The 27,504-nt window shown below is 48.5% G+C and overlaps 1 protein-coding gene and 1 long non-coding RNA gene across 8 annotated transcripts in view; one reads left to right on the top strand and one right to left on the bottom strand.

Moving 5' to 3' along the window:
• The window catches only part of NFIX (nuclear factor I X), a 257,613-nt gene extending 231,286 nt beyond the window's left edge, over window positions 1-26,327 (top strand). For 4 of the 7 annotated variants that reach the window (XM_081894398.1, XM_081894400.1, XM_081894397.1 and 1 more), the window contains 4 exons: window positions 409-584; window positions 4,157-4,304; window positions 7,556-7,650; window positions 16,715-26,327. In XM_081894398.1, the coding sequence (XP_081750524.1) occupies window positions 409-584; window positions 4,157-4,304; window positions 7,556-7,650; window positions 16,715-16,729 (434 nt within the window). In that variant the 3' untranslated portion in view covers window positions 16,730-26,327. The remainder of the gene's footprint in view (window positions 1-408; window positions 585-4,156; window positions 4,305-7,555; window positions 7,651-16,714) is intronic. The other 3 variants (XM_081894403.1, XM_081894401.1, XM_081894402.1) reach the window with 2 other exon arrangements.
• LOC309360364 lies at window positions 23,831-27,271 on the bottom strand. The gene is made up of 2 exons (XR_014164054.1): window positions 24,926-27,271; window positions 23,831-24,869 (listed from the first exon to the last, which is right to left on the bottom strand). It is a non-coding gene; the product is annotated as an uncharacterized lncRNA (long non-coding RNA).
• Window positions 27,272-27,504: the final 233 nt, after the last annotated feature.

A 27,504-nucleotide genomic window follows, 5' to 3' on the forward strand; every position in this document is an offset into this window, starting at 1 on the left:
CGGATGTGGAAGACACGCAAGATGCGTAACACACACAGGTGTGTGGCATGCCCTGCTCAGATCCCTCTGCATCTGCTTTCACATCTTTGCAAATTCTCGCCCACCTGTGTTCTTGTGAAAAAAGAGCAGTTTCCTCACCCTGCCAGGGTTGAGGGAACCCTCAATTCCAACAAATGAGACCAAATGGCGCCCCTTCCCCTTATAGCAAGGATGTCGGGGTGGGTGTTTCTGTTGAGTATAAGCATCAGTTGGGCTGTGTAGAATGGAAGCAGCATGGCATGGGGTTGTTACTGACATCTCTTTCTGTCCCCCCTTCCCTCTCTCTCTCTCTCTCTCTCTCTGTCTCTCTCTGTCTCTCTCTCTCTCTCTCTCTCTCTGCTTCTGTCCATCTGTCCTTACACTCTCCAGGAAGCCCCCGTGCCACAGCCTCGGCCCTGCACTTCCCATCAACCTCCATCATCCAGCAGTCCAGCCCCTACTTCACACACCCGACCATCCGCTACCACCACCACCACGGCCAGGACTCGCTGAAGGAATTTGTGCAGTTTGTATGCTCGGACGGCTCAGGCCAGGGCTCCGGGCAGGTAAGAGCCATGCACCTCAGCCCAGGGATGCCGGCCTGTCCAACCAGAAACCCCCACCCTACAACCCTTCTCCACCTCCTACCCCTCTCTGTCTCCCTCCCTCCCTCTGCCTGTCTGCCTGTCTGCCTGCTTGCCTAGGGCACATGGAAGTCAGTAGCACAGGAGGCAGGATTACCAAGGCCCCTGGGTCTGGAAGAAACGGGGTCTTTTTTTCTCGAAGGAACGGTCTGACTGACACTGGCTTGCTCTTGGCAGCTGACATTGGCCTCTGAAAATAGACAGGGTTCCAAGTTACAACGTTCAGGCTAGGGAGAACTGCCCTGAGGGCACCGAGGATATTGGAGCTTGCTTTGGAGGGTGGATAAGAGGAATATAATTTATTCAGAAGACGGGCTTCTTTTCTGCTTGTCATTCCGCCTTGTGTGGGACATGACCTCCAAAGGGAGGGCACATGTCTGTATGGCCCAGACAGGCTTTTCCCCCTGTTGCCCCATTTTCTTGCCCCTCTCCTATCTGCCACCCTCTTTTCATATGATATATTTCTGAAGGGCTTTGAGTGTTCTAAAACCTGGAGTATTCTGGATTCTGTGGTACAGGAGGAGATCCCAGAGGGCTGTACCGAGCACATGCTAGAATGTGGAACCTCTGTGGAATTGGTGAAGGTTACAGAGTGGCAGGATTCAGAGATCTCAGGTTTTGCAGAATTGTTAGATGACAGAAGAATTCATGTACCTAGAAGATGGAACTTTTCCGTGCACCGTGGGCTTCAGAAAGTGGGACCTTCTGAGACGAAGGTTTGAAATGTACCTCAAGTTCTTGGTTCGTACTAGAAAATATGCTTTAGGTGATAAGTTTCACCTCAGAGGTAGTCAAAGGGAGCCCTTCGGACTGGCATGTGAGGAAGCAGGATTGCGATGAGATGCAGTATTGCCTCCCACATCCTGTAATGCATCAGCCCAGTACAAGTTTTGCAGGCTAAGAAGAATATTGGAAGAGAAATGTTCTTCATCTTTAAGCCTCCTTTTAATGAAGATATTGGACCAAAGTTGCTTCCATTCTAGACCTCTGCATTACCATCATTTCCTAGAAGTGAAATTGAAACTGAACTGCCAAATGGTATACTATAATGTTAACCAGCAAAATACCCTATCCTAGGATCAAGATTCTTCTATAATGCTATTTATGCACAAGTCAGTCACATCGAGCAGATGTTCCCCTATAATGCTAATTAAAAGTATCATCCTTGTATATTTTGCCCATTTTATCACTTCTTGTTTGGTGGTGAATTGCCCCATAATTAATCAGCTTCTATTTCCTGCAGAGTAACTGTGCTTTAAAATACGGGTTTCCTTCTATTTCCCCCATCTCCTTTGCTTCGCTTTATAGCAGAATAACAATATTTTGCCCTCAGAAAGAAAAGAAAAAATAATGCAAGTAAATCAGTAGTGTAACACACACACACACACACACACACACACACACAATACATCACAGGAAACAGAAGCCGAGTAAAGGGATAGTTCCTTACTATCCCACAGCTGCACTGAAAACAAAGCAATGACTGAGTATACAAACAAGAAGCTTTTGATTAAAAGCACAGTATCCCTTAAACACATCAGTAACACCTTGCCTGTCAAGAGTGGTGCTACAATTACCTTTTACATCTTAAAAATGGCTGTATATTAGGTTTGAAAAACTCAGGATGGCTTCACAGACGGTGCTGGGAAGCAAGGATTTGGCAACAATATTACGTGGACTCCTTGTTTTTAAAAGGTGAACAGAGAATGGCAATTTCAGAATAAAGGGCTAGTGTGGAAGCAACCTAGCTGGCACAAGCTCCAAAGAGCCTTTAGCCTACCAAGAAATATTTTGGAAGAGTAGCTATGTTGCCACAAGGCAGCAAAAACACCAAGCCAAGCTGCTAAGTTTCTAAGGTTCCCCAGCACCCTTTGTCTTTGGTCAAACCTAGCATAGTTTTCAAGTTAGATTTAACTGTTCTGGTTTAGCCAAGAGTCTCCACCATTCACCAGAGCGTCTGGAGTAGCAGTGAAACTGCTACAGAGATCACGCAATAGAAACACTGGCCAAACTGAAAGCCAAGGCGTCGCCATGAAAAGGCTTGTGATGGCTCGTCCTCATGGTCTACGTAATCCTTGTATCCCATGTTGGCTCCTGCTTCACTGAGAGCACATAGCATTGGACACCCATGCAGAATGAAGATGGTCATCCCTTGAATCCTGCTAGGACCTTAGCCAGATTAGAGAATCTGATGATGTAGGAAGACCAAGAAAGCCAAGGAAATAAAGTTGGTGGGTTGCAGAAGAGATTCAGGGGGATCCATTCGCTATGGTTGCTGAAGAAGGGAGCGATGGCCACTGTTTCTTTTCAGGGCTAACAAAAGTAAGGAGCCAATAAAATCACTTCAGATGCCACACTTCAAAACTTTCTCTGATTTAAGTCCTACCCAGGAATTCCATGCTCTTTCCACGGACTTGTCATAAATCTTCACATATGGGGTCCTATAACCACCATTCCTTCACTTCCTGATACATGCACATGGCAGGGAAAAACTGAGCTGGGAAAACAGTTTTTCCAAAGCTGCTGAAATTAGATTTGTGATACATGAGGTGTTTTCTTGTATCCCCAGCTCACCAGCTCTGTGACGTAACTGAATTTCAGGGTTTCTTTATTATTTAAAAGGCGTCTTAAGATTTCTCTTTCTGTGGCTTAGTGCTAAAATTTAGATGCTACAGGTTCTGAATCTAGAAGGTGGACCTAGGTGGCTGCTACAAAATCTCACAACACTTTCTAAGGACCAGATACTTGATTTTTGGAGACGTGTTTAGCATTTGCTGAGATGGAGAAGAGAAATCTTGTATGTACACGAAGGCATTTTATCAGCTCGTGGTTGTTTGTGAGCAAAATGTACATATGGTCCTTTAAGCCTACATAGTTAGGATCCAAAGCCTAGAGACAGAAAGCTAAAGAGAGTCAAAAAGTATCCTCTCAGTACTAAGTCACATATCACTACAGTCGTTCTCTTTGGGCAGCCATATTGAGTTACAGGCTGCCCTAGTTGATGGGCTGTCTTAGGGCTACAATGCCATTCCAGCCAGGCCTCAGGGTGCCCAACGGAGAGCACATTCAATTGCTAATTACTGAGCTGTAGCCTTTGACAACGCAGCTTGCAGTGATATGCGGTAAGACATAATTCCAGTCAAAACTGTGGTTTTAATGCCTTGCCATCAGAGTGGAAGAATCCTTGTTCAGACTGCCAGTCAAGCAGGAACACAGGGAGCCCCTGGATGATGATTAAGGCTGCCTGAGTCTCTTGTGGCAAGCAAGGAGAATGTACGTGCTTGAAAGTTAGGAGATAGGGAGAGCTTGAGGGAGGCAAGGGGAAGATTTAAGTTCACAATATGATTTTTAAAAAAGAAGACGAGGGAGAAAAAGACCTTCCCTCTTGAAAAACAAAACAAACAAAAACACCCTAAGAGCCGCCAGCAGCAGATACTGCATCTTTAACGTTGCCTTGTCTCGTTCACGCATCACTGTATTTATGTTGTTCGCAGCCTAACGGTAGCGGCCAGGGCAAAGTCACGGGGTCATTTTTGCTGCCGCCGCCACCACCTGTGGCCAGACCAGTGCCCCTTCCAATGCCTGATACAAAATCCACCAGCACTAACCCAGAGGGCGGAGCGCCGACACCAACGTCACCCTGTAAGTGGACCCAAGCGTAACCCAAACCACCGAGCGAAGCAAAATAAAAATCCACCTCTTCCCCACCCACTCACACACCACCAACCCCTTCGCTAGGGGTTGAACAGGGCAGAAAGGATGTAGTGAGCAGGAGGAAAGAGGAGCCGAGGAAGGGCCAAGAAGGAGAAGCAGAGAAGAATGCACACAGGTGTGGCAGAGGCGGAAGGAAGAGGCACCTCAGAGAAGAAAGGGATGCAGAGCGTTAGAGAGAGACGAGTGGAGGGGTGAGAGGGGGACAAGCAGCAGAGAGAGTGAAAGGGTGGGCTTGGGGGCACCATGTCGTCATCATCAAGTCTTGTGCTTTATACTTGTTTTAAAGGTTGAAACACCCCATCTGATCCCTCCCCCAGCTGCCATCAAACCCTCCCACCTTCCATCCCATCCCCCAGCGTTTAAAGATGCAGTAGGCTGCCAAGCTCCGACACCTTTAATTTTTTTATTATTATTCTTCATTAAGTTGTTGGTTGTCATGGTGGCTCCTGGGCAGGGTTGGGTTTTGGGTTTTTTCGTTGGTTCCTCTTTTTTTTAAGGGACGGAAAATCAACTGTACATATTAAATTCTGAGAAGAAGAAGAAGAATTACTGCTAGGTGTTTTGCTTTTCATAATACGAGGGAGGGTTGTGTTTACAGGTGTTCATCTGGTGCCTGAAAAATCAACTTCCATTGAGATCCATAGCAAGATTCCTGTCATGCCCTAAGTTGTGGTCTGTGCTTTTTTTCCTGGAGAGCGTCTGCCTGCAGGGGTGTGGAGGCAAAGTTGGGAACTAGGATTCCCTGAGAATGTCCCCAGTGTTTTGTGAGAAATGAGAGCCCAGACATTTGACTGTCCCACCTTCAGGAGGGCGGCTGTGTTATATGACTCAGGGTGGTGGCGATGGTTGTGAGCCAGGATGCCTGGTTCTGTTCTCATCTTCGGGGGACGTGGTGGGCCCACCAGACCTATTTGAGGAAGGGTGGGGGGCCAGGATCCCCGGCTTCTCCCATTATGAAGTAGTTGACTCGCGAACTTTCTTGGCTTAGGTGAGGCCCCTTGGGAGAAAGGATCGGCTACCACTTCCATTTTCCTTTTGTTTTCTCTCCTTCCCTTTCTTTTCCTTTTTCCTTTTTTTTCTCCTTTTCTACATCTGTGCTCATGGCATTGCTCACTCCCACGCTGTTCATATTCTCCATTAAACTGATGGTGGTGCTGCAGGGGGTGGGGGACGTGAGTGACGAAGGGATGGGAAACAGGTTTTAGGCATGGCAGGAGATGCTCTAGTCTCGTATGTCTGGGTTGCTGCCTTTCCCATTGTTTAGGAGGGCTAACAAAAAAACAAACAAAAAAAAGCCAGGAAGTATGTGAGGCACTGCGGTTCTCTGTGAGGTTGAGACCAGGCACCTCCGGGTACTAAGAGCTAGTCCACATGATCATCAGTAGACTCAGCGTAAAGTCCTGGTGCTGGCCTGAACCCTGTCAGACTGCAAGCGTGGGAACTGAATTTATTTATTCGATTAATTGTTCATTACACTTATATCCTTCCTTTCCTCCAATGAGCTCAAGGTGACCCACAAATCCCTCTCCATTTTATCCTCACAACAATCCTGTGAGGTAGGTGAATGCTGAGCGGGGAGTGACTAGTCCAAGGTCAACTAGGGAGCTTCATAACTGGAGTAGTGATTTGAACCCAGGTCACGCAGGTCAAAGTCCAACACCCTAACCAGTAGGCTAAACAGTCTCTTGTTGTTCCTGCTGCTGTTGTTATGAGCCTTAAATTGAATGACTGCTTGAATATTCCCTTATGTGAAAAACAACAACAACCACCAATCACCTCCCTCCTTTATGTTCAAAATCAGCATATCAGCAAGAAGACTGGCCCAGAACCATTATCTTTCTTTTTTTTCACTTTCTCATTTTGTGTGTGTGTGTGTTTATTTATTTATTTGAAGAGGAGGAACATTAAAATATCCAGCCCTCTACCCACAGCCTGAAGCACTACAGTCTGGCAGCAGATATCCCACATGAGTCTGCTGATGGTGCGGCTCAGCTCTATGTGGTAGCTGGAGGGTGACACACGGTGCTTCTTCCAGTGTTACATTGTGGGCAAGGGAGCACAGGGGAAACCTTTTTCTTCTTGCTACCAATTCCTTCAATCACCGCTGGAAGCCAGGCCTTAAACTCACCAAGGAAGAGCTGCTGGCTCCCTGCTAAGCTCCTACAAAGATGAGCAACAGAGAAAACCCTCTTAGGGAAACCAGGAGTATTGGCTGTTAGAGGCTGGGTATGAAGACGAAATGCCACACTGGGTTCTCGTATGCATGCGCATGCATGTTAGCATGTAATTGCAGAACCTCTCGCAATCTCATAAGCAAGGTTTGGCCCAGACTGGTTTCCATACTGGAGTTGTACTTTAGGGTGGGGGAGTCTCCCATGCCTGTTCCCTGCCCCTCACTCAGCCTCCCTGAGAGCTTTGCCCTCCTCTGCCACCACACTAAATACCAAAGGACTGAGCTCAGTTATTTCTGGCACACAGCATTATGCCCAGGGGAGGCACGCAGACCACGGGACTCCATCTCCTGGCAGACCCATACAAGGGCATGTTTGGGGATGCCATCCACCCTGCCATTGGGCAGGAGGCTTGTCTCAGGCTGCTAATAGGACTCTTGAGCTCAGAAGCCCTGGCAACCTCTAGGGTCAAAGGGAAAACTAGGCCAGGAGATTTAGATGTTGGGCCATGAGAGAGAGGGGGAGAGCGAGCATGCTCAAGCGAAACAAAGGCTGTGGAACGATGGCCAGAGTCTCCCTTACTTCCATCTCAATCCAGGCCAAGCTCACACAAGACTGCACCGCCTGATTGAAGAGGAGCACCCAAGGATCCCTTGAAATGCCACAGAGGTTGCTGGGACGTGTGGCTTCACTGAGGCCTCTCTAGAAACAGTTGCTCCCTCAGGAAGCTGCTGGGTAGTGTGTGCAGTCAAGCTGGCCAAATCCGTCAGTGCCCATAACCCCCATCTCTCAAGCAGCGAGCTTTGTCCCTCTTCACAGCAGGTCGCACTCACAACCTGTAGGTGGCTATCCTGTTCTGGGGAGGGCGGGAGGAGTTGTGCCCAGTCTCTCTTTAGATTTTTTTCTGTCTTGAACCTCATCTGGCAGGCCTTCATCTGACATGACCACCATCAATGCCATCAGCCTCTCCCAGTGGCCCTAACGGCCTCACATCTCTTTCCCCTCCAGCATTCTCAGCGCCAGGCTCCTCCTCCTCTGCCAACCGGTTTGTCGGCATCGGACCCCGGGACGGCAACTTTCTAAACATCCCCCAGCAATCTCAGGTAGGGGGGCCAGTTTCACAGGGGTTGTATGTGGCTGTAGCTCAAATGTAGCTTGCAATGTGTGGGGGAGGTTGGGTGGGTTGATGGACGTGGTTCTGCTAAAGGGATGGATGGGATGAGGGTCAGGGCCAGACACCTACACGTCTGCTGACACCCTTCTGCTCCAACATGCATTGCACCCAGTACCAAAGTCTCCCCTGTAAATAGAGCAAAAGCACAAATGAGAAGGAAAGGCAGCTAGCACGTGGGTCTTCTCAGCTTTCGTTTGAACGGTGGGGATAACACAGAGTTTAGTAGGCAGAATACAAAATGAAATTGAACACCAGGACTCCAGGGGTCAGTTGGTAGGTATGTCATCAAGCCCCTTTCCAATGCCAGAATTACCTTTGGCATTATCTAGATCTGATGCTCTTGCAGCCAACTCTGTAACATCAGTTACAGGCCTACGTTTTCCAAACAGGAAACTGAGGATCAGGACTCATCCACACTTACCTTTGCTTTGCGCTTTCTAGGCACAAGTCAGTGCTTTCCAGGTCCGTGGCTGAGTGTTTTTTGTTTTTGTCCTAGCACTTTCCCTGAGAAAACTTGCGCTTTACTGCTCAATTGGAGCAAACAGCAACCCACAGAAAACTTAATAGCTGTTTTCTCCGATTCCCCGGTAAAACATGGGTTTTCCCAGCGAAAGTGCCAGGACAAAAAAACAACCCACTGAGACACAGACTTGCAAAGCCCAGAGTTGTGCCTAGAAACACAGGACAAAAGGAGGTGTGGATGAGCCCTCAAATAGAGTGTGTTTTTGGCTTATAAGTCTGCAGCTGAGACAGAATCTGAAAGCAGGACTCCCAAGTTTGATTGTAGTTCAGTGGAAAGGGTGTTGGATTTGGGTGGAGAAGACACGTATCAGTTTGCTCAACCAGGAAGTTCATAAGGTGGCCTTGGGCAGGTCACTGTGTCTCCATTCAGGTCTCTCAAGGCTTCCCACATAATAGTCCTTGCCTACACATTTGTTCTCTCACCACCCCATGAGATGGGGCTCTGGGCCGCTTCACATTGCATTTTCACTTGGAAAAGGTTTCCATGCAGGAAAAAATGCAAGACCCACATGTAGGTTGTCACATAGATGTCACTACACAGGTTGGGAAACAGCAAATTACTGGCATGTACACTTAGTGAAATAGACACACGTGCACTCCTCATGATGATCTATACTTTTTCTCTACTTGGAAGTGTTTCGGTAAAGGTGTAGGTCATCAATTGTGGTGAGTGCATACCTGAGTGAGCAAGCCATGTACATGTGCCAGCAAGTTGTCATTTCCTCATCCTCATAAACTTTCAAATGAATGTGATGATGGAGATACAGGCTTTATTTGTGTTGCTTCCTGCATGGAAATATTTTCTATGCGAAAGTGTACAGTGGTACCTCTACTTACGATCACCTCTGGTTACATATCCTTCAGGATACGTACGTGGCAAACCTGGAAGTGTTTTTCCAGGTTTCACCGCGCGCACATGCGCAGAAGTGCTCTACCATGCCTCACACATGCGCAGAATGGGCACCTCCAGTTGCGGAAACTTCGGGATCCAACCAGAGCTCCGGAATGGATCCCGTCCGCAACCGGAGGTACCACTGTAATGTGAAACAGCAGTGAGCCCAGTCTTAGATGATTGGAAAGTAAGAACAATCTATAAGAGATACCTTTTTTACGGGGGGCGGGTGAGGATTGCATAATGAAAAGAGTAAAATAAAGAATTCACGAGGAGCCCAGTTATTGTGACACTGGCCCACACTGACCTTCTTTGCCCCATTATCATGTCCCTACTTTAAAAAGGCCACCTCCTTTTAGGCCACAAAGCCCTTCTCTTGCCCTTTGGGTTGCTGCTGCTTCACCCTCCTTGCACGGTGGGGGAACTGCTCAGCAACCTTGCAGGATTCCAAGGCAGGGAGGAAAATCTGACTGGTTCCTTGATGCCTCCCATGGAAGGGATAAAGGCATAGGAGCCTGGAGTCAGCTAGGAGGTGGTATTGCCATCTGAGCAACTTAATTACTTTACTGACCAGCCAATCAGTTATTGTGGAAAGTATTGAAGTGGAGAAGGGAGCAGTGGCAGACCTTGGGGTTTCAAATTGCAGCAGCACCCTGGGCGACGCCAAAATTCAGAGCCCTCCCCCTTGCCCACCTCTAGTCCTCATTCTACATCATAGTTGCGGTGCCCCCAAGGCTCTTCATCCAGTGCAACCAAGCCCATCACGCTCCCCTAAATAAATCCGCCTCTCAAGGGAGGGCGCCTACGGAGGAGACAACAGTGAAAGGATATGTCCAGCATTTCAGAGGAATCAGTGAGGTGTTGAAGATTCCATGTCTGGACCAGTTGTGTAGCACTCATGGACAGACTACACCACTGCGCAGAGAGCATCTATGCTGCACTTTGGAGGCTCTGCTGCCCATTCCTGTTCTTGGGCTGGAGTTTGGTTCCCAATAGTTTTTCGTGTAGCTGCTCTCTACAGCAGAGCAGAAGTCTCTTGGGGGAAGATGCGGAGGGGCTGATGAGTCTATGTTCCTCACATGGGGCTTTAAATGCATCTCTGAGCCTGTCCTGCCCTGTTTGTGCCACGGCAATAGGTGTTATACAAGCAAAATAGCATTCACAGACTGGGCATTATTGCTAGTGTTGGATTTAAGCCGAAGCCAATCAAAGCCCCATGTGTGAAAATGTGCTCCCCTTGTTATTAAAGTAGCCACCACATGGATCCAACGCTAGTGGCACAATATGTTCCCTGGTAGGTGTGTGGGAGAGCTGGGAGTGCCCATCATGGAAAGAACTAATAGGGGGAAACGGACTTTTCACCTCCACAATTGGGGGTTGCTAACCAGGCTAGGGGAAAGAGTTTCAGCAGTTTTCCTACCAAATTTTGAAAGGCTACAAAATTAGGATGCTGATCATCAGGGTGGAAAAGTAAAGCCTTTTGAAAAGTTCTCAAAGTGGGCATGTTGCAGGTGGGGAGTACGAAGGAGTTTATCGCTCGACCTAATAATGTCCTGCCCATTGCACTCATGCAGCCACAGTACCACCAGCCACTCTGAACTGAAATATGGGAGATAGCTGGAGAAGGGAGGGGAACCACCTTTTCCTATCAACAGTTTTATTGCTGGGAGGTTGTGGTTTCCCTGCAGCAGAGATGCTATCTGCGAGGATACCCCATAACAACTAGGTAACAAACGAGCCCTGGTTCTGCAGCAAAAAATGATCAAGCTGGTGTGTCATATTATTTAGGAATGTTTCAACCCTGCCAGTAACATGATCAGAAAGCAAAGGAGGGGAATGTGCCGGAGACATGAAGGGTAGAGAGCAGCAGAGAACGGCTGTGTGAAGCAGAATTGGAGCAAACCTGCTTTAGCACGCACAAACACACACACGCACACACACTGATCCAGCCTGCCCTCTCTCACAAGATTGCTCTGAGGTTTGGTCTGCCTTTCCTTCCTCCCAGCCTTCGTTGCTCCCTGGTGGTGAGCAAAAGAGCTGGAGCAGAGCAGGAATGGGATCTGTTCCCCTTCCCATCCCATAACCAATGTCACGTCTGGCCCGTCTGGTTTCCCCGAGCAACGAGACATGATGTCACACCCAGATGAACTTGGACTTGGGGGGCCGGGCAGGGAAACAATGGTCCAGAGCGAGGCTGGACCAGGGCCCAGCACGGCCTCAGGAATAGCAGGGCCACTTCCGCCAGCAACTTCCCTGCTTCTTGCTTTCTCCTTCTTTTCTGCTTTGCCTCTCTGGATTGATTTCATTTTCCATTCCCCCCCCCCCCCCGCTTTCTCCCCACTCCCTTTCCCACTTCTCTTTCTTTTAATGCACTTCTATCACTTTCTTTATAGCTGCTGTACTCCCCCACCCCATCCACCTACCCTTTGATTCATTTTGATTTCCCCCCCCTTACTCCTCCTGGGATTTTTTTTGGGGGGGGCTGGGGAGGGGTTGCTCTGCCCCATCATGCATAAGACGGATGGGAAACATCGAAGTATTTTTCAACCCAGGCTCTGCCAGGTGGGCTCCTAGATTTGCCAAGGGCCCTTTCATGTGCCCATGTGTGTTTTGTGTTTTCTGTTTGTGTGTGGGAGGGGGGCGGGAGATATTCCTTGCTCTATTGGCTAAGCTGCAGTATATTTTGGGGGGGAGGGCAGGTGTTACCACAGTAACCAGTGACTTTTCTGAACTCTGGATTCAGGCAGATGGAGGAGGACAAAAGACGGGAAGAGAAAGACAGATAGCACTGGGCAAGCGAGAGATGGAGGAGAATGCCAGTCCCCCCTCTCTCAGCTGTGGCTTCTGGCTGTTGCCCATAGGAACAGCTGCAGGTCCCGTGAGGTGTGACGGACCTTTGCTTGTGGTCATACTGTTTTCATTGTTATTAAACATTCACTTAGTGCCAACAGTGCGCGCTGAACCTTGCACTGACCCGGCTGCTGCCTCCTTGGCTTAAAGTCTAAGGCTATGCCAGCGCCACAGGTGAACTAGCTCCCATTGCCGTTGGTGTGGCTGGTGAGCTCAGTGCCATTCTAGCTGGTTGCCTGCTCCTTTCGTGGGCTCTGGCTGGGCCCAAATCAGAGATTACAGCAATGCGGCTGATGCCAATCCAAATCTCCCAGGTACTGCCTAGCAAAAGGCATTATGTGGCCTGGCATCATTGCAGCACTCTTCCCTGGTACCCCCTCGCCCAGCAGCTGCCAAAACACCCATGGCAGCCAGATGCCCTCAGAGGCTGGCAGGAGCTGCAAAATCACACCTGCTTCTTTGTGATGTAAGGGTTCTTTTTCATTATGGCGGCAAATGGCTACTTCTGTAACGTGTCTTCAAGAAAGAGGACAAAAGGACCACCAAGTCACACTAGACCTGGTGGGTCAGCCATGTCTCTTTATGCATGTGTCTGCCCCATTGACATGTTAAATGTGGGAGGGGAATCTATTTGTTCCATGCAAGAAGCAAAATCATCCCTCCCCCATCATACCTCCGTGTGCTCTGTTGCTTGAAACACTTTTGTCCCAACCCAGACCCAACTCTGGAAATAAGCCAGGCTGGAGAGAAAAGGGCTTGAAGCAATGAAGTAGAGTAAGGCGAGGAAAGAGTTAACTCCTCTCACCCATGTGCTCTTTTCCATTTAGAACAATAGACCCCACCGGCTTGCACTTGGCTGCCTGCATCATGGCTATATGGACCCTATTTGTATTGGGGAGGGATGGGCAAGGCATTGCTCCAAATTTAGATGCATCCATACACCTTTTCACATAGGGATACATGAAACCCCACTCCCAAATTTTGCTGGTCTTCTTTGAAACTCTCTTGACTTGAAATTCCTCCAGTGTCTCTCTCTGAGGCGAGGCTTCCAAATTTGCTTTGAATTTTGCTCTAGGCAAAATTAGGTGGCTGTTGAAAGGTGAATGGAGCCAACTTTCTCCTGCGCCGCCACCACCCAAGGAAATTTCTGTGATGTAGTACAGGATGACGCAGGGCCGTTCCTTCTCCTGACTCAGGGCATACCTTGCCACAGCAGCCCACTCATTGCCAGGGCAGACTATATTTATGAGTGGCACATAAGCGCTCCCCTAAGGTCCGCAGATTTGCACTGTTGCTGGTGTAGTCAGATGCCGCTGCGGGATGGTCAGATGCAGCTCAAATACGCCGTCAGAAATGGAGTTTCGAGAGAGTGTGACTACAGAGGGCTTGCTCAAGGCATCTGAAAGCAGAGATGCTATGACATGAAGGGACATATGGAGACAGATCCATCCCTCGCTGCCAAGTGGACGTTGTCATGGTGGAGTGACAACTCCTGACTGGCTTGTTACTGAGGCACAGCATTCTGATTGGCTTTTTAAGCACATCATTTTTTAATCTAGCCAGTCACAAAGCAGGAGCGGGCAAAATGATGTGCTGTTGTTTTTGTTTTTGTTTGATTGATTGTTTCCAAATCTCTAATTTGTATTGGTTCTCCACCACCACCAGAGGATGTCAGGCTTTGCTTCTGATGCTGTAATTTGCCTAGTCCCTTATGATTGGCTTAGAAAATTTAGCATCATAGCACGCCTCACCCAGTTGGAGTATTTAGACTGGGGGTGCATCTGCACCTGATTGGCTGGAATCTGTGACAATGAGTAATGGCCAGCAATGCAGTTGGCTGGCATGAATTCACTTGGGTGTAAGAGCTGGCATCTTATTTTATGAAAGGAACATGGACTGGCCAAACGGAGAGAGGATGTGTGAAGCAAAAAGAGCTGGAGAGAACAAAAAATATTTAAAAAGCACCTTGGTAAAGAGCAGGAAGTGACCTGTAGTAATAAATAAACTTTGGAAGTCAGGAAACCCAAATTTGGTACCCAATGGGCAGTGGGGGTTGGTGGGTTGACATAGTGCTGTGTTTTGGAGCCGGGCAATTTTGCTTTGCTGCATGTTACAATTATAGGCCTTTCATCATACGTCCTAAGCTTCCTTCTGTTAAGCAGACATATTTTCCTCTCTATCCCAAAGTGATCCAGGTAGGGTATATTGAAATCCCAATAACATGGTGAAACACCTTGACCAAGGACCTCAATTCCAGAAATGGAGCGAAGTCTGGAGAGTGGAGACAAAGCAGTGCTGCAGGAAGGTGGATTGCCTGCTTGGCTCTTGCAGCGATAGGGGGAGGCGGACCACTGGCTGGGAAAGTTGGGAGGAGGCTGAGTTCCTGCTTCTGCTAGTGCTATGAAAACTGCAGGAAATGGAAGTTTGCTCTTTCTGTCCTACACATTCTCATAAACGGAGCGAAGCCTCCTTTTCCAAGCGGTTTTAAGAACAGATGCATAAAGGTGAGCTTTGGCCAATGAAGTAGGCATGCTCCACAGTTCCAGAATAGGCAGGGAAAGCATTTGGCAGTGGCCCAAGAGAGGCAGAGAGAAGCTGGGGGCTAGAAAAAGGGAGAACTCCCTGGGCTTCCCAATAGCGGTAGCAGAGCCCCTCCTGGTGGCCATTCGCAAAGCTTGCGCTTTCCTCCAGAGAATCCAGTTATTTGGAGCTGCCTTCCTTTCCTCCTCTCCCTTCCTCCACAGCGCTTTCAGTATTCTCTGGGTGCCGCAGATGGCGATTCTATCTACAGTGTGTCACCTTCCCCCACCCTACTTGGCACTGTCAGGGAGCAGATTGTGCCTTCATGCAGAGCTTGCATCTCTGCCCCTCACCTTTCAGCTTGGAGGGAACTGTGAACTTCCAGGCACTGTTCAGTCTGTGGCAGATAGATCAGGAGCCAGGCATGGAGGTTCCACCCACTGCTAAACTACAAATATAATAATAATAATAATAATAATAATAATAATAATAATAATAATAATAATATAGAACATGCATCAAATTCTTCTTTAGCAACCAGAAGAAGAAAGCATGTGTGGCTTTGGGATTTACAGGAGGGTGAAGTTGAAAGAAGAACTTCCCACTTGAACCTCCTCACCTTCCCATCCATCGAAGAGGCTGTTGCTGTGGGCAGCAGTTAGCAGCAGCAGGGAACCTGTATCCCTTCAGGTGTAGCTGGACCACAGCTGCTGTCATCCTTGACCATCAGTCATACTGGCTGGGGCTGATGGGAGTTGGAGTCCAACAACACATACCAAGGGGCACTACGTCCCCTATCCTTGAGTGAGAGCAAAGGGCAGGGATCAAGCAGCATTTGTCAGGAGAAAGTTAGCAGGTGGGAGTAGGGTGCGTGAGGTTGGGTAAAGGACTGGAACGCACCTTCTCTCAAGGGAAGGTTCAAAACAGCACTATATAAAACGCTACAGCCAGAAAACGCTCTTAGTGCAGCACTTGGAAACATCCCATGGCATTGGTGGCCAATGCTAAGCTTTTTGTCTTTCCAAACAGCAGGAGAAGCAAAAGCTGTTTCACTGAATTCTGGCTCACAATTTCTTGCTGATAAAGGAACAGCTTCAGGCAGGGCTGTAAATTTGCGTTGAGCTGCACGTTTTCCACGAAAGTAGGCAGCACCTTGGGAGTAGCAGCAAGAAAGGCAAGATAAACAGAAAGAGAGGGAGAAGTTACATCAGGTGTCATATTAGATACTAAAGAAAATAATCCTTGTCTAGTTTCAGCACAAATGCAAACAGTGGCAAGAAGCCCAAACCCTGTGTAGTCTAGCAGATATGCTGTCAGACATTGACCAGGGAGACCTGGGTTCAAATCCCCACTGAGCTCTGATGTACTAGGCCAGTCACACACTCCTTCAGCTTCACTTGCCTTGAAGGATTGTTGTGAAGATAACATGGGAGGGGACAATCACATGTGCCACCCTGAGCTCCTTAGAGAAAGGAGTGTCTTCAAAAGTATATACTGAGGAACAACGTTAGATGTTTTGGTGAACATCAAAAATGGTAGCGTGCTGTCGACTTTGCCCCTTTCCCCTCTGGCACACAGAGTTAAGCTTGCCCCCCGAGCCTTCTTGACACCGACACTGTGTGTTTCCCCACCCATGTCATTAACATTGGTGATATAGTACTGGGGCAAGGTTAGCACACTGCCGATAACCTTAGAATATGGGCAAGTTTTCCTAAACTGGATGGAAAGAGGAGAGAGGAAACTCGATGTGCGATCGCCATTTTTGGCAAGTGACCTTGTTCCAACCCTAACACGTTTAAGCGTATGCCAACAAATGCACAGTGCAATAGTGACAAAAGCCCTGAAATGCATGTGTCATCCATATAGTTAGTTACCTTCACCGAAGAGCCAATATTAGTCGTTCTCCTTGTTAAATGGAGTCTTAGCAAAGGAGTCTTTCAGCAAAGGGGGATGAAGGGGCACCAGTATTTCAGAGCAATGTGAGGGTAAATCATGGCTTGGAACACTAGCGAGGAACAAGTCAGGAACAAAAAACGAGACTAGATGACTGGAGCTTGCCAGAAGAAGGCAAAGGCATCAAAACCAGTGACTGGGTTAACACTGTGGGTTTCACTTGATGGGTATCAATGTTAGCCTGCCAAACAAAGGAAAAAGAAAGTTTGCAACGCTCTGTTTTAATTCTCCTTTTTTGTGTTTTCTTCTGCTCCAGTCTTGGTTCCTCTGACGGGATCTTCAAGCGAAGAAAAATAATAATGATGATGGTGATGATGATGATAATAATAAGTTTTCGCTCACGTCCTGAGAATCAGAATCTTCAGTCCTTAACCCATATCTTCACTGAGCTGCTCCTCTTCAAGGAAAAGTAAGAGACGTTGGGTAACACTACAGATGAGAAGCTTAAAAGAATTACGTTGGACCTCCCCGATCCAAAGCAGATTTTTGCATTGCGTAGAAGAGGCTTGTCTTCTGCAAGGAATCCCATCAACACCTACAGAAGTCACGTAATCCTGTTTCAATGATATGATAGTTCTGGACAGGCTATTCAAGCAATGGTTAAAAAAAAGAAAGGGGTTTGTCTTATTCATCATGGGGAAGGAATAGCATTCACATTAACCAGCCTCAAACCCCCAAAATTTGCACCAAGGTTTGCTAGGGGTTATGTTTGTTGCGAAATGAAAGAGGAGACACTTTCTTAGTGTCTCAACTGCCTACCAGCCTAATTCCTATGAGCCCATTTGCGACTTGAGGAGAGTTGTGTTTCTAGGTCACTCAATTTGCTTTTCGAAACTTCGCAATGTGGTACAGGGGCTGCAGGAAAATGAAGTTTGTCCTAAATTCAAATATCCTCCTAAATATGTTTTTAAAAGCATGTCCAGTGTGGTGCACTGGTTCACAATTGGAACTGGCTATGATTAGAGCAGTACTAGGGTCATCATGCTTGGTTGGCATTCGCAGCACAAACATCTCCTACCAAACACAAATTCCCCCTTGCAGTAAATTCCCTTGTTAATGAAATTTAACATAGCATCCTCATTACTTAAAAAAGCAAAAACAGAAACGCTCCTGACTTCCAGATGCCGAGACAATATTCCATTCCTGAGCAAGAGGGGAGGCTCTCCCTAGTGTCTCTCTGAGACAAAATCACACACACCTGACACATCCTGGTGTCTGGTGACTCCTGGTGTCCTTTGCCATTGATGAACCTTTCCTGCATCTCAGATATATATATAATAACACGTTAGGCCTTATGTGGAAGGTACTCCCAGTCATATTCTCCCTGAACTGGGATCCCTTCACATGCAAGAAAGGCAGGCACTCTTGGGTTCATGAGTCCAAGACAGATTGGGCTGGAAAGTGTTTCTAAGTATTTCTCTTAGCAAAGAGAGCATCTGCTACCACTGCCATAGGGCAAATGACACTTGGAGACCCATTGGGTGCTTACTAAAAACATTGTAAAAAGAATCCATTGACAAGAGAGCAAAGAGGCCAGATTCAAGTTGTACCCCAGACAAATCACTGGAGCGAAGGCAGCTGGCTCAGTCAGGCACGTTTCTGCAGAGCTTGTAGCCTGTTCTGGACAGGTTGGGCTGTGTCCCTTTCCTCTGAGTTCCAGTATTTTCCTTTTGAGGTTTTGGGTGTCTGTTGTTACTATGGTTTGATGCTCTTCCTGATCCCTTTTCTCCACTTTGTTCTTTTCCTCCTTTAGTTGTAGCATTTCCTTTGGCTTCCTCTACATACAGGTGACAACAGCAAAGAAATTAAACGCTAGGGTTTTGTGGTCGTCGTTGAGACAAACAAAAAGACAAACCCTTTAAGCTTAGAACATATGAACACTCTCAGCAAAACTTCAGCGCAACAAAATTAATTGTATAGAGTTAGAGGTAGTGGAAGCTGCCTGACTGGTAGATGTGAAGGTTTGACATTGCCGGCTGTACACTACGCATGCACACATACGCACCAGAATCGACCACACAGCTCCGCACACTTTCCTCTTCCCTTTCTCAGACTTCAAAAGAATAATAATAATTAATAATAATAATAAGTGAGGAGAGCAAGCGCCCCCCTCTGTTTTGCACCAATGAGATCTTCATTATTTATTTTCCAAAGGTCTGTGGAAGAGGCCCCTCTCTTTCTCCTTATTTACCCCCATGCTAAGCTTTAGGGGCAGGAGCTTTGCCAAATTCTTTGGGGTTCATCCCCTTCCCCATCCCATCTTCCCTGTTAAATGTGTCCATCTCTGCATGAGGGGTCACTGGTTGTTACAGGGCAACTCCACATGGTATACTTAGGATAGGCCAGGGCGTCGGGTAAGGGTTAGGGATTGTCTGATTTGGAGTGGATCTGGAGAGTGCTGCAGGGAATGGGCTCCCATGCCATCTGCCCAGGGCAATTGCGTTTGGGTTTCTGGCTTGCAGTGCCTGGAGTTGCCCCAAATGACCGTGCAAGAAAACAAGTTGATCTGGAGAACCTCCTGAAGCCCCTCTCCTCTCTGCCACAGTGATCCCCAGCTGATGCATCAGCAAGTTCTGGAGCAGACATAGTCAGGAGCTGCTGGCGGGACCAGGTATCTGCATCCCTGTCTAAGTGCAATGATTTTCCAGTTCCAAATGGAGAAACAGGGTCAAGGAAGGGAATTCTGAGGGCTGCAGATCTGCCCCTCCCCTCCACCAGCAGTTGGCTTCCCTGCTTATCCCCATTCACACCCACCGGTTCCCAGATGTCAGAGGAACACACACACACACACACACACACACACACACTCTATTACACACACACACACACACACACACCTTTAACAGTGGCCACCCTTATCAGAGGCCTGCTTTCATGGAGGAGTCATGAAGCCTGACCTTGCACAGCTGCAGGACAGCTGCTGCATGAAGGGAGGGAGTTCTTCTCCATGAGGAATGTGGTAAGGGAGCAAGTAGCCTGCCGAAAATACATGTACACGTTTCAGTTGGCTGACATAATTGGCTGCTGCATGTGGAGCCGCCTGCCTGAGGCTTCCATCTTTGGCATGAGTCAGGTCTGCTCTTGCCCAGTCAGACTGCAGACCTGGATTGCATGGAGTCTAGGAGTGGTGCTTTGCTGCTTCCCCCATACCAGGGCCCTCACCCAATACCTTCAGTAAAATGCAACTCAGAGGTGAACTACAACCTTTCAGAGACTAAGCAGCTGGGGATGTAGAAAGACAATGATTTTGAAGAGAGTGTGTTGAGAGAGGGGTCACTTTGCATGTTGTACACACATGCATTTCGCGTCGCCTCTCGGGAAGCAGATATTTCAGGGTTTTGAAACAATCCGAAAAGCTGTTTACCAGAGGCAACAATGGGATAAGTGTATACAACACAAATAGGTCATTCCTCTTTCAGACTGCTCTCAGATCTTTGAGAACAAATGACTAGTAGTCTCTAGCCAAATATCCATAAAGTAATTTAGGCAAGCACTGAGGGTTGAGCTTACATCTGTGACGTGGGCAGAGATCAGAAACAGTAACTGGAATTGGGACGCAGCTTCGTTCCTCGTGGTGAGGTTGGAAGGCTCCCAGGTTTTAAGCCCAAGGTGTATGTCCTTAAGAGCACAAAGCCATGGAGAAGTTCTGCAAATGTCAGAATGGAAACCATTCCCACCTTGGTGGTCTTAAGAAAACAGACGTCTCCCCTCCTCCAGGGCAGTCTGACCCCTCCCCTCCTCAGCATCCTTTCTCCTGCAAAGTACCAATCGCCCTTCTTTCCCCTGGTTGCGTGGGACATGGTCCCATTGTGATCTAAATCACGAGACTTTGAGGTGAGATGAAGTTGAAGATAACTCAAGCATTGCAGTGCAGGGCAAGAAGGCACCTACTACAGCATCTGGAGTGCTGTGCACATTTCATTTTATTTTGACTTAAGAATCATTTGGAGCATTCCCCCAATTGAGAAAGACAGTGCCCCTCCCCAATTCTTAAAAAGTGCATCAAGCTCCTGGTGACCATTTCTGAATGCAGAGCGATGCACAAATAGGGGGTGGCCCAAACTAGGGAATAAATACCAACGGCCACCATAGTTGGTGCTGCTACAGCATCTTTTCAGTTGCTGAATTCATTCAGTCAATGTATTCAGTTATTTAAAAGAAAACCATTCAATCAAGTAATTCAGATCTGATTTCGGCAAGCTTCTAAATATAATGCCCAGGATTGCTAGGAATAGGTTCCTTACTTGAGAAACCATGGGGAGGGGGGCGGCTGTCTGTTTGGATGGTCTAAAAAAGTGGTAGGGCCAGAGATTTGCAGGAGTCCAAAGGCAAGCGACCACAAATCATCAGCACTTAAAAACTGGAGGTGGGAACAAGTAGAGGTTTACTGTATTTCATTCTGAAAAGGAGGCTCTGAGTCCTCGCAGTGCTTAAGCACACACTTAACTCTTGGCATCTCCTAGAGTGCGACCGTTGGGTGACAGCAGCATGTGGGTGGACAGAGTGACAATGTCATCCGCTTACATGTTAAACTCTACCTGGTTTGGGTCCTTTTAAAGGGCGAATGTAAACACTGAGGAGGAACCTGGAAGGGGTGGCACACAGGACTTTAAATTATGGTGGCTGGAAGGTATGGGCAGGAGTAAGGAAGATACACAGGAATGTGTGTTTAAAAATGGGGAGGGGATTTTTAAAAAAGCAAAATATATATTAGGGGTTTTAAAAGAACCAATTTTGTTTGCATTGAGCCAAGTGCAATGGAGTGCATAGTTTTAATATCTTTGTATGTTAAAGATTGTTAAGAAGAAGAGAAAAAATCTATTTTTGTTGCAAAGTCCTCTGTTCCCAGGGACTCTAAATAAATAGGGACAAAAGAAAAACCCAACCTTTGTAAGTATGGGGAAAAAACTTTTTCTGTTTATTTTTTCATTTGTTTACTTTTCCTTTTTCTTGTTTGTTTTTTAAATCCTTTTTTTAAAAAAAATTGATAATGATCGGGGTTTGGTTTTTTTTCTCCTTTTCCTCATTAGTTTTGTCGTTTTATGGGAGGGCTGAAGGCAAAAGTTTTTCACACGCAAAAATAAAATTGTAAACAAAACAAAACACTGTATCAGGTTAAAAACATAGAAGAAAACTGCAAAATTAAAATTAAAGAAAAGGACAACAAAAAAACCCTAAAAATCATAAAAGAAGAAAAAAGATTAAAAATACAAAACCTGGTGCTTCTTACAATATAAAATACATTAAAATCTCTATTATACATAGTTTATGAACCAATTAATTGTTATCATAAAGCACATTTTAGGAAACATGCATTATCCCTTCTTTATGTTTAGCTGAAAGGGGCAGCGGGCCTTGCAGTCAAACGCACCAGCAAGTCTCTGGCAGCTTCTCATGGATCTTCCCAGGTTGCCGAGTGAGATGGGTGACGGTGAGATTGCCACGGCAAAGGTTCCTGCACAGGCCGTGGTTCTCTGCCCCCTTTCTCCCCTCTCCCCCTCGCATCACTTGCCACCGCACCCCCTTCTATCTTGGTTCTCCTGGCCTTTCTCTCCAACCCCCGCATAGAGCTAAGCAAAACCAATTGACTTTGGAAATGCCTTTCTCCCCTAGTGAGCCAAATCTGCAGCGTGCGCTCTCTCTTCCCCTCTCCCTCTCTCATCTTTCAGGGGCTCCTCTTTGGGAAGAGGAGCCGCCTTGTGATCTCACCAGCATCCCGTCCATTGAACTCCTTCCATCCTCCCCCAAGTTGGTTCTTTTCAGCCCTCGCTTGCCCTCTTTCTCACAGCCTCCCCACCGTGGTTCCTCTCAACTCCCTCCCTTCCCTTGCTGGCTTTCGGGGCGGTGGGGGGGCGGTGGGGGGCAAAGCAGCAGTGCATACCCCCCCAACCCCAACCCCCTTGCCCCACAGCCTCTCAGAGCATGGAAGGTTGACTTGGAGAAACGTCTCGCTTCAGCGAAGGACCAAGATGGATGGTATTGCCTTACTCCCACCCCGCTTAACTGGCCAGCTGACATAGTGCCTTTTGTAAACCCATCTTCCGCTGGAACAGATGGACCGCATGCTCTGCCGGGGTGGGTGGGTTACTGGAACTCCCGCCCCTTCCCCCCTTTGACCCATGTGCTCAATACAGGGGAAAGCAATAAACAGCCAAGCCTCGACCAGCAAGAGGGAATTGTGGCCATGGCTAAGCTCAGTGGTGCCTAGTTCTCTTTGGCCGGCTTCTGCTGCCCCATGCATAAGAGAGGGCCAGCACCACCCAGGAGAGAGGGAAGGATGCGTGTCACCCAAGCAGCAGGGCTGAAGGCTGCGTGGATTTCTCTCGGCAGCCTTTCTGCGCAGGGCCGCCTCTGCCATCTTGCATGGGGCCCTCAGCCCCTCTCGGGTGGTGCTTAGTCGGGGCCCTTGATGTACCCAGCGGCTGCTGGTGGCTCCTCTGGGAGCCCTGAGGGGTGTTAGGTTCACAAATCCCAAGATGATTTCAGACTGGACTGCCCTACCGGGGCTTTGTCCGACAAACCTATTGAGACCCTCCTTGCCCTCCCTTGGGCACCTTATCTGTGGCGGGAGGGGAAGGGAGGGTGTCTCTTGGCTTGAACTTAACCCACATGGCCAAGAACAGTCACCCTGTGCTCCGAAAAGGATCCTCAGGCCCTCACTTTATTCGGATCTCTCACCTTCTGTCTCTCGCTTTAGGAATAACCGTGGAGCGTTCCTGTCCTTGAGCATTCCTGTCCTTCCTGGCCAGATCCCTTCCGCAGCCCCCTTTCTCTCCCTTTTTTGCTGACCCCCCCCCCCACCTTCCGCATGCAACCCCCTCCTCCCCACCCACCGCGAACCCCCAAACCCACTTCTCTCGCTCGGCAGTAAAACCTTGAGATCCATGAAACTGCAGCTTCCCTGACTGCAACCCACCCCTGCCCCTTTGAACAAGTTTCTTCCTTGGTTAAGAAACGCAGTATATATATGAGTACAGTACAGTATATATATAGTACTAATGGAATTTGGTGTGCTTTTTCTCCTCATCCGCCCCCCCGTCCCCGTCCCCGACCGTACCCCTTTGCCTCTCCTGCGCCTCCCCAATGCCCCCTTCGTGTCTTTGAGTCTGTTCTCCCAAACCCCCCTCCTTCCCTCCCACCCACCCCCCGCACTTGAAAATAAAAGGTAGTTCTTCGTCTGTTTTTGTTCTTTCTGAAGTTTCTTCCGTGTCTAGCAGAATGCAGGTAGCCATATGTTATAACTGTCAATATTGCTTCACAACAAAAAAAAGAAAAGAAAAAAAAAAGAAAAATCCGAACTGTTTTATCATTTTTGCCTGAGCTTTCTTCGGCTTTCTCCATTGGAATGGCTTATTGTGTTATGTGAATTTAAAAAAAAAAAAAGAGGGGAAAAAAGAAAAAAAAATCAAAATATGTTTAAAAAAGAGAAAAAAAAACTACATATACTTCAAAAAAGAAAAAAAAAATCATCGGCTTCCCTCTTTCCTTGTCCCACCAATTCCTTCCTCAGAGCAGAGATGGGAAGCCCAGTGGAGGGGAGTGCCGAGGGCTCCACGACGATGTGTGTATGTCTGTGTTGGTGGGTGGTTTTTTTCGGGGGTGGGGGGGTCTGTGTCCCTTCTTTCCCCATTCCCATTCCTTTCTGGAGGAGCTGCTCAGAAACATCAAGAATAGACCCATTCCCTCCATACACCCGCCCGCCCGCCCGCCATCCCTTTGGTCAAATTGTAAAGTGCCTAATTAAGAGGTCATTTTTTCAGCGGCAAAGACAATACTTCAGTTCCTCCTCACGTATCCTTTAGGATTGGGCATCTCTGAGTGATGCCTCCTGGCACGACACCTGCTGACATGTGGAGGGAGGGCAGCTGCTGTGGATCCGGCAGCTGGAGGCAGCACCGCTCACCTCCCACAACCCTTCCCCTCCCCGAAGCACTTCTCTCCCCTCCGGGCTCCCTTGCAGCTGGAGGGGGAGAAACGCTTGTGGGCACAGGCAGGAGAGGAAGGCAAGCCATGGGGAGAAGGGGCTCAGAACCCCTTTTGCTCTGAAACTCCCTTTAGTGGGGCAGACCCACGTGGAAAAGATGGCTCCGCTGCGGTCAATTCTAGTTAGGCCCAGAGCTTCACAGCCCGGGGTCAGCTTTTGACTTGGGAGTCCAGCCCTCAAGTCATGAGGTACAGATGTCCAGTTTTCAGAAGCGGCTCAGCCCCCTGTTGGGTTTCCACAGGCCCACAGTTTTTCCACAGCATCCCCCTAGGCTGAGCTAGCATGGTGGTCATCTGTTGAAAGACACTGGTGGTTTCACAGGTCACTCCAGCCAGGGCCGTCTTAAGCATATCCGGCGCCGTGGTGCAAAGCCCCCTGTTTCCCAGAGATTTTTAGGGAGGACGGGGCTGGAGGAGGCGGGCAGCGGCTGGAGGGCAGGGAATAGGCGGAGGCTGGACGCAGCACCTCCCGGCTCAGCTGGACGCTTCGTGCTGCGGTGGCCACAGCAGACGGAGGCTCCGGGCACGGCGCAGCATGGCGGAGGCGGGCGAGGGCAGCAAGCTGATGCCAGGAGGCACCGCATCCAGCCTCTGCCTCTTCCCTGGCACCCTCCAGAACTTGGCGCCCCGCATCACTAGCCTCTATGGGTAAGACGCCCCAGACTCCAGCTTCACTCCAGCTTTGCTGAGAAAAGGTTGGGAGTGACCCAGTGAGAAAGCCAAAGGGAAGCCAGCATATGTTTGCATAGGATAAGGGAGAGGCCCAAATGGTTGCAGAAACAAAAACGAGCTCCCATTTCCTGGGTGCTCTTGATGAAGCACAGCCAACCGATGGAGATGCTTCTTCCCCATCGCCGTGGGGAATGCATAGTAACGTCTTCCATTACTGTTGCTTCCTTGTGCAGAGGCAGATCTTCCCCAGCGATTCCATTCCGCAGCCTCCAGCCTTGAATCCTTTTGTGGGACATACCTTGGCACCCAGGAGCTGTTTTCGGGAAGAGCTCTTCCCCCTGCCACCCACTGAGGCACCCTCCATTTGGGCTGAGGCCCACTGTAGATGTTAGGACAGTACCTGCCCATTCCAATGCAGGGAGAGCGAGGCTCTCTTTTTTTTTGCGATTGTGAGGTTTTTGCCAGAGGGGTGCCAGTCTCAGGTGTGCCACCTGCAGTCTTACCTAGCTCAGGCCCCAAAGGTGTGTGCCCGTTTCCACCGATGCCACCCTGATGCTCCAGAGCAGCCGTCTCCCAGCTCCATCCCCCCCCCTTTCAGCCCCCTCCCGCTCCTTTACGAAGCTGTTCATTGCTACTGGTTTGGTTTTTGAAAACAAAAAGAACTCATAACCCTGCAGCCGAATTAAGGGAAGTGCCTTAAACTGATGCCTTTGCTGCCACCAGCGAACAAACCGAGACAGGAAGAGAAATCGATCAAACTTTTATGCATCCAGCTTCAGAAATGTGAACAAAAAGATGTTTACAGAGATTGCAATCAAACCGCCTCCAGGTGGGGCTCATGGGAGCCCCTCCCACCATTGCTTATCATCCCCACCTGCTTTCTCCACTCTCCCCCGCCTGCACTTTTCACACACCGGAGGGAAGCTGAGGCCTACAAAATGGCTCCCTCTGCTAAACCAGCCTTCATTTCATGTAGCTCGACCCTCATCCTTGCCCCCAAAGAAGGGAACCAGCTGCTGCGATGTGGTGGGCCAGCTTCTCCAGCCCCTTCCCCTGTCCCAGTCAGCCCTCGGCACTTCCCCTCCCTCCCCAAGTGCCACTCTCCGAGCGGGGTGTAATACGCATGTGTTAATTACAAATTTTTTCCATAATAAAAGTTTATAGATGCAGCACCTTCTTTAACTGATTGAATTAAAGAATGTTATTGACTGTAATTGTCTCTCTTTGGCTTCCTTGATGGATGAATGGCCACGGAGCCCTAATACTCCCCTGAATGTATTTGTTGCATGAGTTCGGGGCTGCAGGGGCAACTGATCGGGGGCCCCAACACACCACACAGACATGTTCACAGGGAGATGGTGCAATCATACCTCGTGTTGTGTTAGGTTCATGTTGCATCTTTTCGGCTTGCGAACCTTCCGGGTTTCCCCGCATGCACAGAAGCGTTCTGCGCACTTCACGCATGTGCAGAAGCGTTCTTCGCACTTGCGCAGAAGTGCTCTATTGCTCTCCGCACTTGCGCAGAAGCGCCACTCTAGTTGCGGTCTTTTTGGGGTGCAAACGGCACCCCGGAACGGATCGTGTCCACAATTAGAGGTACCACTGTAGTTGTCTTCTACTGAGGCTCAACTCACCAACCCCGACCAGCTCCATTAACTTCAGGAAGTACATGTGCAAGGTGTGCTCATCTCTAAAGTGAGGGAGCGTGAGAGCCGCTGGTGGGTGTTGATGTCTGATAAAGCACCATATTTTCCCAAAGCACAGCAAGCGCTGCTAGCAAACCAACACTCCCCTGGCTCCATCATGCATGCAACAGCTCTTCAGATATTTCAAGATAGCTATCATATCACCTCTTGGTCTTCTCCAAGCTAAGCATACCTGGACAATGTTGATAAGGATGCTTTGCCCACACATGCCAAATAAAGAAATAAACAGAGCTCATGAACTTGTGAAGGAAAAGGGTAAAGTACCATTCATAGCTAAAAGAAGTTGTTCATACCGCAGAAAACATAGTTCATGCACCAGGGCTGTTGTAGCTTCCTGTTAATGAACTAATAAATTCAGAAGTCAACAGGTGAAGTCACACAGACCCTAGCCCTATTTCACAGGGTTGTGATGTGGATGGAATAGGTGAGGCCAACACATGGGCTGTCTTGGGTTCCTTAAAGGTAAAGGTACCCCTGCCCGTACGGGCCAGTCTTGCCAGACTCTGGGGTTGTGCGCCCATCTCACTCAAGAGGCCAAGGGCCAGCGCTGTCCGAAGACACTTCTGGGTCACGTGGCTAGCATGACATCGCTGCTCTGGCGAGCCAGAGCTGCACACGGAAACGCCGTTTACCTTCCCGCTAGAAAGCGGTCCCTATTTATCTACTTGCACCCGAGGGTGCTTTC

This window comes from Podarcis melisellensis, assembly GCF_964234715.1.
Source record: "Podarcis melisellensis genome assembly, chromosome: 17".
Classification (NCBI taxonomy): domain Eukaryota; kingdom Metazoa; phylum Chordata; class Lepidosauria; order Squamata; family Lacertidae; genus Podarcis; species Podarcis melisellensis.